The sequence below is a fragment of the Sminthopsis crassicaudata genome, chromosome 3, assembly GCF_048593235.1.
Source record: "Sminthopsis crassicaudata isolate SCR6 chromosome 3, ASM4859323v1, whole genome shotgun sequence".
Lineage (NCBI taxonomy): Eukaryota > Metazoa > Chordata > Mammalia > Dasyuromorphia > Dasyuridae > Sminthopsis > Sminthopsis crassicaudata.
This window is the reverse complement of record NC_133619.1, coordinates 2371137-2384981: the sequence shown is the minus strand read 5'-3', so window position 1 is coordinate 2384981 and position 13845 is coordinate 2371137. Positions and strand designations below refer to the sequence as shown.

The window sequence follows — 13845 nt, the reverse complement described above, 5'->3', positions numbered from 1 at the left end:
GCTCCCCGATTCCAGAGACTCACTTTGGCACAAAGCTATTTACAAACCAGATAATCACAGGTTTCCAGATTTTCTTACATTGAAAAGAGTCAAAAATTTGACTGGCCCATCAGATTTTGCTGAGAGAAATCCAAGAGCCAGTCATTTTAAGAGCTGGCTTGGAATCAGAAAGCTCCGGGCTTATGCCCAGCCTCAGTGGCCCCGAATAACTCCCTCCAATGTCTGTGTCTTGACAACGGCCAAAAACTGAATCTTCAAAGTCATCACAAAAAGTTATAATCTTGGATAGGAAAGAGTCCCAATACACTGACAAAGACAGGAGCTCCAAAGCTCTGAAGGATCTGTTGGAAAACCTGGGCACCCCAGGACATGTGCTGACCTTCCTAATGGTGTATAAGGAGCTCACGATGGAGATCACAGACATGATCACAATGGCTAGGGCATAGTAGTAGTATTCATCTGTGCTCCAAAGGATCACACTGAACAGCTGGAAAACGTAGAAGGGATTGAGAACCTGGAAAACAAAAAGCAAGGCCGATTTCCGAAAAGCCCGGAACGACTTACGTGAACAGAACCAGAACACTGGACACAGTAACAGCAAGAGCGTGTGATCATCAACTATAACAGACTTGGCTCTTCTCAGCAATGCAGTGATTCAGGACAATTTGCATAGACTCGGAATGGAAAATGCCATCCACATCCAGAGAGAATGACAAAGACGGAATGTGGATCAAAGCGAAGTATCCTCATCCTTTTTTGTTTGTTTGTTCACTTTTTCTTTCTTATGGTTTTTTCCCTTTTGATCTGATTTTTCTTGCAAAATAGTGACAAATATGGAAATATGTTTTAAATGACTACATATTTTTAGCCTAGATCAAGGATTGCTTGCTGTCTTGGGGAGGGGTATGGGATGGAGAAAAATTTGGAATGCAAAATCTTACCAAAATGAAAACTGGGGGCAGCCAGGTGGCGCAGTGGGTAGAGCACCAGCCCTGAATTCAGGAGGACCTGAATTCAAATCTGGCCTCACACACTTAACACTTCCTAGCTGTGTGATCCTGAGCAAGTCACTTAACCTCAATTGCCTCAGCAAAAACAAAAACAAAAATGAAAACTAAAAACTGTCTTTATGTGTATTGAGGAAAAAACAACAACAAAATGTGATTAGGCCAATAGCTGCAGCTGGGCTCCTGGGCACCAGCCTCGGCTCCATCCACATAGGCACCCACTCTCAAAGAGCAACACGGATGAATCTCATCCGAAATATGCTCAATGCCAGTGCCGGCATGCCCAGGCCTCACGGACTTCCCTTTGGGCACTCAGCTCTAGGACTCCAACATATTTCCAGGGGGCATGTCAGAATGCTGCTAACAAGCAGACTCATCTAAGTGTTCAGCAGACAGACGTAAAGGCGTGTGAGCAAAAGCAGCATCAGTGCTAGGGACCACCCTACACTTATCAGCATTCTTTGAGGGGAAATGGAGAATAAGAACTCTCGTAAGACGCCAAAACCCACCTCACCCCCAGGGTATTTGGCTTGAGCAGCTTTTCCCACAATGCTGGCTGGATTTGTACCTGCTCCCCGCAGTGTCTGGGGTCACCCATAACTAAAAGATGCTTCCAGTGGAGTCAGATCCCACTTGAGGAGTACCATGCTGGAACAGGGCTAACTAGATCAATTCTTTGATCAATAAAACTCCAGATTTCAAAACAAAAGCCAAACACCGCTCCCATCCCCTACCACAGCAAGCCTTACTTTAGCTGATGCTAAGAAATGTGAGCTCTCTTCCCAAATAAGAGATTCTTAACAATCTTTTAGTGGGGCTTTCCCCATCTATGTGAGACTTTTTTTTTTTTAACTCCATACTCTACATTTCTCCCTAGAGGGGACTAGAGAAATCTTTGGATTTTTTTATCTTAATTCACTAGAGAAAGCAAGTTCTAATCACAGTCTAAAAACAAAACCCTATCTAGCATTTAATTAACAGTCCAACATTTCTGCTATTTCCTAAATGCCAGCCACCACTGGGGGGCAGTGTGACATCCCAAATGCGCTCAGGATCAGCAGAGACTTGGGCCTCTGGGCACCAGGCTCCCTCTGGACAAGATGCCCATGAGGAGATTCCTGAGGCTGCTCTGGGCCCGAGCGGCCTCCTCCCACCCAGGACAAGTCCTTCTGTGTCCAGGCTGACACAAGGATGGCCTTCTCAGAAGGCAGCCATCCCAAACTGGCAGCAGAAGCCCCTTGGTTCCTGTGATTGAACACGAAGGGCCCAAAAACCTACAATCCACAGAAAAGCGGAGCTTCAGGGAGGCTGGTCAAGTCCTCAGCCCTGGGCCAGGACATCTGGGACGCTCTTAGCTAAATCCACCCTTTCATGGCCCCACGGCCCCCTGCAATCTCAACGTCAGGCCAAGCTCATGGTCTCTGCTGCCCTGACACCGTCTCTCCATCTCATTCTTTGCTGTCTCCTTTTCCTTTTGCCAACATCAGAATGTCTTCCGAGGAGTCCCATCTTTTCATTATGTGGCCAAAGCATTTATGCTTCAGCTCCAAATTTTGACCTTCCAGTGAACAGCCTGCATTAATTTCTTGGAATATTGACTGATGTGATCTCCCAGCTGCCCAAGGGACTGTCAGAAGTCTTCTCCAGCATATCATTCAATAGCACCTGCACTGTGGTACTCAGCTTTCCTGATAATGCAACTTTCCTAGCTGGACATTGCTACTGGAAACTCCATAGCTTGGACTACAGACTTTTGTCAAAAAGGGGACATCTGCTTTTTAGTTTGTCACCTGGATTTGCCCGAGCTGTCCTTCCAAGGCACCTGAGCAATATAAAATCCGACACTGCTTCCATTTCTTCTCCCTAAATTTGCCAGAAAGCAATGGGACCAGTTGCCAAGATCTTATACTCTCCTCTCTCGTCCTCTTCAAGAACTTCCTTGTTACATCTTCAAGTTCTGCCTTAGAATGGTATCAACTGCATAGCTAAAATTGTTGGTACTTTCCCCAGCAACCTGAATTCTGGCTTTGGATTCATCCAGTCTGCATTTCACATGAAGTACTCTGGATATTAAGCAAATACAATGATAATATAAGCTTTGTTGTACACCTTTGCCAATCCTAAGCAAATGAGCTGTTCCATGTGCAGTCCTAACTGTTGCTTCTGGCCCACATGCCGGTTCCTCAGGAGACAAGAAAGATGATCTGGTCTTTCCATCTCTCTGAGGACCTGCCGCCCTTTGTTGGGATCCTCACAAAGGCTTGTGTGTTTCTTGTGTTTCTTGAACTCCCTCGCCTTTTCCATCATCCAGGGAATGTTGGCAATTTGGTTGCTAGTTTCTCTGCCTCTGAAAACCAGCCTGCACTTGGGTACATCCTAGTTTGCATCTTGTTGAAGGAAGCCTGGCTTGCAGAATCATAAGCATGGCCTTCCTGGCTTGGGAGTTGTGCAGTTTTCCAAGTTTGTTGGCCTATTGAGTGCAGAGCTTTAATAGCATCATCTTTTACGATTTTCAATGGCTCAGCTGGAACTCCATCACCTCCACTAAGCTTATGGTTAGCAAAGCTTCCTGAGGCCCCTCGACTGCATTCTCCAGGAGGTCTGGCTCTAGATCACACCATCATGATCATTGGTGAAGTTCAGCTTTGTTCAGACCTTTCTTGTCTAGCTCTTCTGTATATTTTTGCCACCTCTTCTACTACTGTTATGTCCCTACCATTTTTGCCTTTTATCGTGCCCTTGTTTTTTTGAAACACTTAAACACTTATGACAGCTTGAACCTAATTGTTTAACCCTTTTCTGTTGGATTTTGTGGCATCATTGGGTTTTTAACCCAATGATAACAAAGCTGGATAATAACAAAACTGGAGTTCCTGCTGTAGATGATTCTGATTGATTTGTGACCCCATTAAGAAAAACTCAGCCTAGTTCTATGGTTCTCATTCTCATTCTGAAGCTGAATTTACTAACACATTCCCCCCCCCCCAAAAAAAAAAAAGTTTTGGACAGTATGCACTGTCACAAAATATAAGATTTTACAAAGATCTATTTTAAGATAAAAAAAATTAATCAAATCATCCTCCAGGTTTTTGATGTGATTATCAAAATCATCACTTCTGAAAATCAAATCAGTTCTCCCAGCAGACAGAAAGAGAAATGTATTTAGACTATCAAATACAAAGATAGCAGTTTACGGGGAAATCTCTGACTCTTTAAGTGGAAACAGAATTTAAAGTGCACTTGATTTAAATTCAAACCATCTTGATTTAGTTCAAGAATCATTAAGTACTGTCTGTAGGGATCAATGCTACGCAATGGAGGAAACAGGAAGATTAGAGAAACAAGTGGATCCGAGCCACAGCAAAGCTTCAAATCTGGTACAGGGAAAAAACAAACAACTAGAAATCCCAGATGCATGAGCAACATGTGAATGCAAAGTTCACCTAAGAGATCAGCAACAGCAATGGGAGGGCCAGTGGTCTTAATTGACCTTGTCGGGAGAATCCTAAGCCACAGAAAATAGCATAAGCAACACCCCAGAACCAGAGAGGCAGTGCAGAGCACCAGCAGGGAGATCAGAGCAGAAAACCCCAGGCCCAGGCCAGACCTAGGCCAGGCCTGCCTCTGATGGAGGCCTCGGAGGCCTGCCCCACACCGAGGGCCTTACCTCTTTAACCAGAAGTTTAAGGACAGAAGGCACTTTGACAGCAATCTCATTCATTCCATACATCAGTTTTCTGTGGGACAGAAGAGAAAAGCCGGGCTGTTAGGGCAAACTCCAGCTTTCCCGCCCTTCTTGTCCCCTCCCAGGTTTCAGTGTTCCGAATCTGAGGCTCGGATTTATGAGATGTATGCAGATCTGTGCAAAAGCAGCAGGTGCTGGGATGAGAACAGCATCCAGAATTTCCTGACAAATGGCAAAAACTAGTCTCTCAAACAGACTACTTTTGGCAAAAGATGAATTAAACACTTTTGCATAATCAAGTAGCATCCTATGAACCAGAACTGGACATGAGGATATGCTTCATGTCCTTGCCTAATTCTCAAAGAGGAACAAAAAAAGTTTCCCTTATAGTAAATTCGACGTTTAAATGAGTAAAAGGCTAAACTTTAGTTCTTGGAAAAACCATTGTAGCTTTTTAAGTTTTTTGTTTGAAACCACTTCTATTTCATTTTAAAATACTGACCTTAAAGAACTGTATTAAAGTACAGATTTCATTCATTTAGCGAAGTATACTTCCAAAATTATTTGTCAATTCATTACCAAAATCAAAATCAATTTACTGATCAATTGAAGCTTAAATAGTTTAACGTCTCTTTAATGTCAAAATCACAGTGTTTGAGAGGACAACAAGCATAAATGGGCTGAACATTCACTGGTGTTTGGGTTTTCTGTACCTGTAAGCGTGTGTCTCCTTTGCCAGCCCTGAGCTGTGTTGTTCATAAATTGAAGTACACGAAACACCTTCATCCAGGCCCCTAAATAAATAAAAGAAAGAATTCGTACTTTAATCTAAACTTAAAATATTTAGATTCTTTGATACTTGGGTAAAAGTTTGAGAATTCTACTCTATGTAAGAATCCTTAGGTGCAGTCCTAGGATATAAGAGAACTTTTAAAATGTCATCATAAATCTTAGCCCACAAGAGGGATCCTTTTTTTTTTTTTTTTTTTTTTGGGGGGGGTAATCTCAAGTTATTTACTAAATATTTTCCACTGCATCATAATTCAAGTAATATCAAGTTAGCATAACTTATTTTATTTACTATTTGTAAATTATTTTACACACACACACACACACACACACACACACACACACACACACACACACACACACACACACCCTTTCTTCTTGCTAGGCCATATTCAAACACAATTTAACAGAAGGCAAGGATCAGGGGCCTCTAAGAGAAAGAGCACCAGCCAATATAGCATCATCCTGCCCCAGATGCTCCCTCCTCACCTGACCACAACCACTCCCACAGGGCTCTAGTAGGACCCAATTTCAAGAAGGCTCTGTCCCTGAAGGGCATTTTTGAGGGACACACGAAGGGAAGGCAGCAGGGGTCTCCTCTACTTCTGGACATAAATATAGCAAGCTCTTTTTATAATGTCCGACTTGTCAAATACTCAAGATGTGATCTGATCTAAAGCTAAAAGAGAAAACCCCCACTTACTTTAACACATCAAAGTTCTGGAGGGAGTCGTTCCAGAAGTACCTCACACTGTGGTGCGTGAAGTAACGAATCTGCAAAACACAAAGCATCAGACAGAGTGGGCACCCAGATATCCTGGCCTTTCACATTTCAGTTGATTCCTAATAGTCACTTTAAAAAGACATGAAATTGGGCTCCAGCCCATCTTCAAATGCTTCAGCTCCTAGACAGACATTCTCAGGCCCTCCCCGCTGGCCCAAAAGGCAGGCAGAGGCGACAGTACCTGTTGGGGCTGGGCAAGGTCACGCTGGTTCTCTTCAGACAGGTCTTCAGGGAAATGGAAATGAGCAGCGTGGCCATTGGACACTTTTTTATTTACTGTTTTAGGGCTTGAAAAGGAGTGGTTTTCTAGAGAAAGAAAGCGGACTTTTGCACAAAACCAAATCCTGAATTCATCCTTGAAAAAAAAGAGAGAGAGAAATAACGTTCATTCTAGCAGTCTTGCTTTCCTGTACGTATGCCATATCACAATCAATCAAAAAGCTCCTCATGAAGGATTCCCCTGTCCAACAAGCTCTTAATTGAGGGGCCGAGGAGAGCTCACAGGCAGATTCAAGTCACAGTGCTGTGGGCTATTAATTCAAATTCATCACTACCAGCCTAATTCCTCCAATTCCATTTGCCAGCTGGGAAAATACAGCCTCCTGATCACAGTTTAGTTACAGCTCAATGTGTTCCCCAATCCCTTCATGCTGAAAAGGCTCCAGAACATTCAAAATTTAGTTCACACCCGGTCATTTCCAGACAGGAAGTACAAGGTAACAGGAACCACCAGACTCTTTCTTTGTGACTTTATTTAGTCTTTATACCGACCCCAAAAAGTGGCTGCTATTACCCCCCCCATTTTACAGATGGGGAAACTAAGGTGAGCAGAGATAAAGGGGACAATATGGCCCTCATCCTGTGATTTCCTCAGATAGATAGGAACCCAACTTGCCAAACACGGGGACTCATCCCTGGCAAACCTAACATCCTCCAAAACAAGCCTTGACTTGAAGGACATTAGCTTGTCCACAAGGCAAGAGGGCGCCTTCATAAAATCAAGGCTCCTGTTGGTTTGGGTTTAAGAAAAAACTCTGCAATTTGTAAAATGACCACCAACTAAAGCAAAGGAGATGCTCTCCTTTTTAACATGAAGAGGCAACAACATATGGACATGGCTCTCATCAACAGTGAGATGACTGAGGCTAGTTGCAATGATCTTGTGATGGGGAGAGCCATCCACATCCAGAGAGGACTATGGGAACTGAGGGAGGAGCACAACACAGCATTTTCACTCTTTGTTGTTTGCTTGCATTTGGGTTTTTTCTCATTTTTTCCTGTTTGATCTGATTTTTCTTGTGCAGCAAGATAAATGTGGCAGTAAGTATATAAGAATTCCATGTGTTCAGCATATACTGGATTACTTACCATCTAGAAGAGAAGGTGGAGGGAAGGGAGGGAAAAAATTTGGAACACAAGGTTTTCAAGGGTCATTGTTGAAAAATTATCCATGTCTACGTTTTGAAAATAAAAAAGTGTGATCAAAAAGAAAAAGCAGCAGCAGCAGCATCCTAGCCAGGCCCCATAATGACTAGCAGGAAGCTCTGCAAGAGCCAGACCTTTTCTAGGCTTTCAGGCTCATGCCTACCAATTTGGGGACCACAGGGGATGGTTTTGTATGTGAAACAGCTCATGAGGTGAAATCGATAAAAACAAATGAAAACTCCAGACAAGATTCTAGTCAGCAAACATTCTACAAGGAATTACTCTGTCCAGAGGCCTGAGCTCAGAGCCAAGCCCTACCACAATGCCACTGGGAGTGGCACAGAGTGCAGTCAATGCTGGGCAGCCCGAAAAGGGGGAACTCCTGACACCCAAGCTTGGTTCCTAAAGAAGTAGACTCTGAAAGGAGAGGACAAAAAAGACCCTGAAATTCTGGAAGGTCCCACAGAAGGCCTGCAGCTTCCATCGCCAGCCAAGCAGCGTGGGAGCAGCAAGTTTTTGCAAAGAGAGACGGCTCAGTCAGAGCCATACCTTAACAAGAGCATCTTCCCAGCTCAGAATGGAATGGAATGCACTGGCAGGAAACACACATGGCAAACTACTTGTTTGCCAAGGCCCGGGGAAACAAGGGTCCCAAAGCAGAGCGGCAGAAGGCCAGAGGAGGGCAGGTGCCCAGCGGGGGCGGGGGGCAGCCACACTCACCGTTGTCCGCAGCAGGACCACCTCGCAGTCCTGGAGGGCCGCTCTGAGGCACGTGGCCTTCACTCGCCACTCGGGCATCCAGTAGAGGAGGAGGAGGAGGAAGCCGCCAGTACAGATCACCCCAAATGCAACTATGAGCAGCTTCCAACGACTCAGATTGTACCCATAAATCTCCTGTGCGCAAACAGGAAGGCAAATAATGAACAGCCGTACCTTTAGCAGTTTAGGCAGAGATGTTAACTGAAATCTGAGCAGTCAACCTGCCGTGTTCAAAGCAGTTCTTGTTCTTGCTTTCGCAACTATCTGCCCAATACACTGCTTCCCCTGGGACACTGCCTGAAACCATCCTAGGCACGCTAGTGGGCATTTAACAGACCAGTCTTTGTGGGGATTACCCAAGAAGTAACCAGTCACTTGTGACTGAAGAATGCCCCGCAGCGTCAATAAAACCAACTGGCCGATACTCACCGTGCACCCTCCCTGCATCTGCATCCCCCTGGAGGGGACCAGCTTCCAGCAAAGTATTCACACAGCCCTGCTCATGATTAGCTATCAACCCAGAGCAGAGCTGGAACCTGACTGGAAGCACCATATGACCTGGGTGCCACTAAGTAAAAAGGCCAAAGGATGGGGACAATATACAGTTGCACTAAATTAAAACATTAAGCAGCAACTACATGCGAAGCAGTGTGTGTGAGAGAGAGACAGACAGAGATGAGACAGAGAGAGAGACAGAGAGAGATAGAGACACAGAGAGAGAACAAGCAGTGAAAGCTGGAGCTCTGACACTCTAGGGACGGGGCTCGCAGCTCACAGACAAGCAAGTTTGCTGGGGAAGTGAATTACGTGGCTTAGTGGAAATGCCCACTACATTGTTCTCTTGGAGAGGGAGCCTGCATCTGTAATCCACGTCTCCCCTAACAATGGTGATGGATGTGGGAACAATCCACATCCTCAGCTAGCCTCCTTTCCAACAATGCACAGCAAAAAAGGTTTGTTTCGACCAATAATCCAGCTGCTGGTACTACAGGAATCCCTCCCTCCCCTCCCAATCCCACCTCCAGCACCCTGGGGATTTTGATGCTAGCTACTGTTAAAACTAGCCCGGTGGCACAGTGTCAGGGCCCCCAGGCTGAGCCCCCACTCTGCTCCCCAGCACAAAATTATCTAATTCTTTCCAACTGCCAAAACCAGACACGAGAATTACCATTTCTTCCTCTTGGCCTTGATTAATAGTCTTCTTTTCTTCTTTGTCCATTTTTACTGCGTTACGAAATTACTCTCTGCTTCAGAACACTTGAAGATAACTAAGAGGAAAAAGAACAAGAATTTGCCCCGTTTAATGGCTGAGCTCTTCAAGGAGCCGCGTTATCTGTGTCCAGGCAAACCCCACCCCACTCGGGCAGGTTCGCTGTGACAAGCGCCCCAAATCTTGGCAAAAAAACCTTTGAGCTCCATTAGGCCTCAGAGGCCGAGGGGTTCAGCTATTAGAGTTGGAGACATCTGAGGTAAGAGGGCATCCCTGGCCCTCTCGAACCCTGGAAGCCCCCCACATGGACCGTCTCAGCTCACTCTCCCCGGGCCTTAGTAATCAAGTCACAGACTGGAAGAAGGGCAGCCCCTGTGCCTGAAGCAATGAGACCTTTCTACTCTCTCCTGAGAAACAAAGCCAGCCCTCCCCCTTCTGTCTGTGGCACCAGTCAGAGGAGAGGCCCTACAGCATTTGACCTTCTCCCCCACAGCAGTTTCCAGCTCAGGCCCAGGCCTCCCTCACTAGAACTGCACGCAGAATTCTGCCCCCCAACTCGGAGGGCTGCAGCCCCTCACAAACAGCAGCCAGGCCCACGGCGAGCCGTCCTCAGGGAGCTCATCCTTCAATGAAGCTTTATAAGACGGGGGCAGGGTCAGCAGCGATTCAGATCGCCAACCGTGTTCCCAAAATGCGTCAGACACTGGGAGTATCCACGCCAAGAATGGGGTAAATCATCCCTCAATTGCTCAGGGTAACTCAGATTCTAATCTGATGGAAATAAGCGTGGAAAACCACGTGGACTCAGACACCTTCAATCCTACAGCAGAAAGGGCCTTAAGACACGCAGCAAGCCAGCAGCTGGGGGCAGGCCCGAGGGGGCCAGCAGACTGGGGCAAGGGGGCTGCAGGGAGACCAACGAGGGGGGAAATGACAGCTGTGTGAAGGAAGCAAGAGGAGATGACAGGAGGTCGTGAAGGGGCTCCGAGGAGAGCCCAGGAGCAGATAGTCTGTGCTCTCCACAGGGCCTGCTCCCAGGTCCCCCTCCTGGAGCACCCACACTTCCCTCGTAGTTCACTACAGACCCCCCACCCCCAGCCAAAGGTCCCCACGAGCGAGTACTGTGCTCGGTACACAGTAATCACTCAAGTTTTTCTTAAAAGGTTCTTTCTCTTTGGTTCATTCAGCCATTCATAACAAGTGTTTGAACTTGAAGCCACAAAGAGCTGCATTCAAATCCTGCCTCAGACTCTTGGTGGCTCAGAAACCACAGGCACAGCTGAGGTCCCTTTATAAAAGGTTATATGAGAAAACAGGCACAGAAACACCTGCAAACTCTGTGGGGATACATAGCCAGGTACCAGCCTTAGTAACCTAAGTCACCTAAAATGCTCCTTTCTTCTCCCCAGAATGCCAATGGAGCAAGCCTTCTTTCCTCAGCTAAGAGCCTGCCCTGAGTGACTGACTGTAAGGGACGGCTCTTTGGCCAGGATAGAAAAGAGGGAGCTCTTGGGAAACAAAGGCAGCAGAACAAGAGGGCAGACCCAGAAACGCAAGGACCCTCGGTGTTTTCCCAGTTGGGTGGAGTCCCATTGTTCCAGGATATCAGCTTGGGGTCTTTAGAAATCTTTTGAACTCCATGTGTTAGCTCCTGATTCCAGCCTGGGATTGGCCACAAACCAGATCCAAGTCCGGGACCGCACTGGGGACAGCAGGAGGATGAGGGCCGGAGCCCTGCCTCATGATACAGAGAACTTCCCCCCTCATGGCCCTCAGCTCTTTCATCAAAAACAGGCGACAGAAGCTGTTTGTGCACATGCCCACTGTGACCCCGTCCCAGCGGCCTGTGCAGTAATCAGGCAGGGTAGGTTGGTGTGACATCTTTCTCCAGGATCTCGAAAGATCCACCATGTCCCCACACCAAGTTTAGAACAGGCCGGCTTCCCTGGAAAGCTGCTTCCCACTTGCCCAATGTGATGGGGGGGGGGGGAGAGAGGGCCCTCAGGAGGGCCTCGAGAACTGGAGTTCCCATCTGGGCCATCTCATCTGAACTTCTTAAATATGTTAACAGCTACTTCAATATAATTTTCCCCCTTGATATCTTCTGTATTTAATTCACTTACAAATATTCTGAGGAGTCTACAGGCATTTAGGGTCAAAGGGGACACGAGGACCTAGAAGCTTATCACGCACAGGCTGGTCACCGGATGGCAGCCACAAAATGAAGGCCCTGAACAGAATAGGCTTTCAGAGCCCAAACTTATTTTTAACAATTCCTGAGTCACAAGTCAAACATTCACTAACACACTGGGGGAAGGGGGGGTGGGGGGAGAGAGCCAGGGCTGCTGGGGGCTGTGGATAAGCCTAGCAGCTAACACGCAGCCTCCTCTTGTGGACTTTCTGCCGGCCAGCCGAGGGTTGCTTGGGCTGGTTGTGTTTTCCTAAGCACAGCCCTGAATATATTTAACCAAAAAATTCACCACAGGATGTCGAGTAGAAATCAGAGCAGCCTCTCTGCACCCTATCCCCCACATGTGATTTCTTCCACCCTAGGCAGTCGCTTCAAGCTTTTTTTCAGTGAGTATCAACAGATTATGGATCAGATCATAAAGTCAGCTCCAGCTTCTTTTTTGTCTTCCTTTCCCATCTGAAGAAATAGCAGAAGCCTTCTTTCTACTTTTTAATTTGGAATATGTCCAAATTGAAACATTCTCTCTTAATTGTTTGAAAATAAAGAAGTGCCAGATTTCTTTGATATTTTAATCTTTTGATAAGGAGTTTGGGGAAAGCCTTTGGAGACTTAATTTTCTTTTTGGAGGGTGGGAGAGGGGGAAGATGTTGTATAAAAGTTGAGGCAGCTCAACTCTTAAAAAAGCTGCACTACTCCCTCTCAATACTGAGGGATTTATCTATATGAGGGATTTCTTTCTTAGATCTCACCCATAAGGAACAATGTCAAGAAATCAAGCTAATTTTGTGCAAGCTTAAGATAAAACTTAACTCAGAAAATTATAATAGTCTTACAGCATAATAACTCACAGGACTGATCTAGCCTATCAAGTGGCTAAATCTTTCTTCATATAGGATATTTGGGTTTGTTTTCCAAAAATAATTTTGAAAAGCTAAACCCAAATCAAATAGAATTTCTCAAATTATGAATATTTTAAGTCAGATAGAAATACTCTGCCATAGTAAATTAGAGGAAGGACGGGTAAAATTCATCTTCCAGAGGAAAATAGGATGAATCAAGTCAAGAAAATGAGCAGTCAGAGAATGAAGGTGATTGTCTACTGAAAGACCCCTCTTTGTAAAAGATCCATGACAACAGAAAGTGCCCAAATGTCCACCAGAGACACTTGTTGAACTTGAGATGTCATCACCCATATAAAATGAAACAAATAAAACCAAAGTCCACATGATTAAACATACTAAAGATGTCTCTCTCACCCACATGCACACAAAATCAAATACCAACAGAGCCTTACAATATTAACTTGTTAGGACAAATGTCCTTTCAAGAATCAGCATTCCAATTCAAACACATCAACTGACAGATACAACTTGGTTCCTTTTTTAAAAGTGAATTCCATTTTCTTTCTTTTTTAAATTCAATTTTCAAATCACAAACTGGAGAATAAAGCAAATGTTCTTACCAGTAGCACCTGCTAGTCAGTCCTCCCCAACGCTGGGGTATCAGATGCTTTCAAAAGGCAGCTGAAAATAAAGCCGAGGCCAGTGCTGCTGCTGCTGCTGCCTCAACTGTTTTATACAAAATCTTCCCCCCCTCCCACCTTCCAAAAAGAAAAAAAGTCTCCAAAGGCTTTCCCAAAACTCCTTATCAAAAGATTAAAATATCAAAGAAATCTGGCACTTCTTTATTTTCGAACAATTGAAAATGTCCACTGGACTCTCCGAGGCTGTGCCTGCAGCCACTGCCAGCTGTCCAGGACAGAGTCTATTCAAATAAGCCCCGCTCAGTTCACTGGGGTCCCAACCCGACCCGGCAAGCCTGACCCTGGATGTTATCTACATGGCAAGCAGCTTATAGGATATTATGCTTCTGACCAAACCCTTCCTAGTATTTACAGTGAAAGACTGTCGGCTATTCTATAGCCCCAGCAAAAAACAATACAAGAATGTTCATCCCAAATGGAAAGGATCCTGAATTTTACCAAGGATGGCTCAC

The 13845-nt window shown here is 45.5% G+C and overlaps 1 protein-coding gene across 4 annotated transcripts in view; it reads right to left on the bottom strand.

The window, feature by feature from the left end:
- Positions 1 to 13845, bottom strand: part of ATP13A3 (ATPase 13A3) — a 73231-nt gene that overhangs the window by 28161 nt on the left and 31225 nt on the right. For all 4 annotated transcript variants that reach the window (XM_074297819.1, XM_074297817.1, XM_074297820.1 and 1 more), the window contains exons 2-8: positions 9618 to 9717; positions 8411 to 8584; positions 6447 to 6620; positions 6185 to 6255; positions 5406 to 5486; positions 4675 to 4744; positions 380 to 514 (exon numbers count right to left, since the gene is read on the bottom strand). In XM_074297819.1, coding sequence (XP_074153920.1) covers positions 380 to 514; positions 4675 to 4744; positions 5406 to 5486; positions 6185 to 6255; positions 6447 to 6620; positions 8411 to 8584; positions 9618 to 9668 — 756 coding nt within the window. In that variant the 5' untranslated portion in view covers positions 9669 to 9717. The remainder of the gene's footprint in view (positions 1 to 379; positions 515 to 4674; positions 4745 to 5405; positions 5487 to 6184; positions 6256 to 6446; positions 6621 to 8410; positions 8585 to 9617; positions 9718 to 13845) is intronic.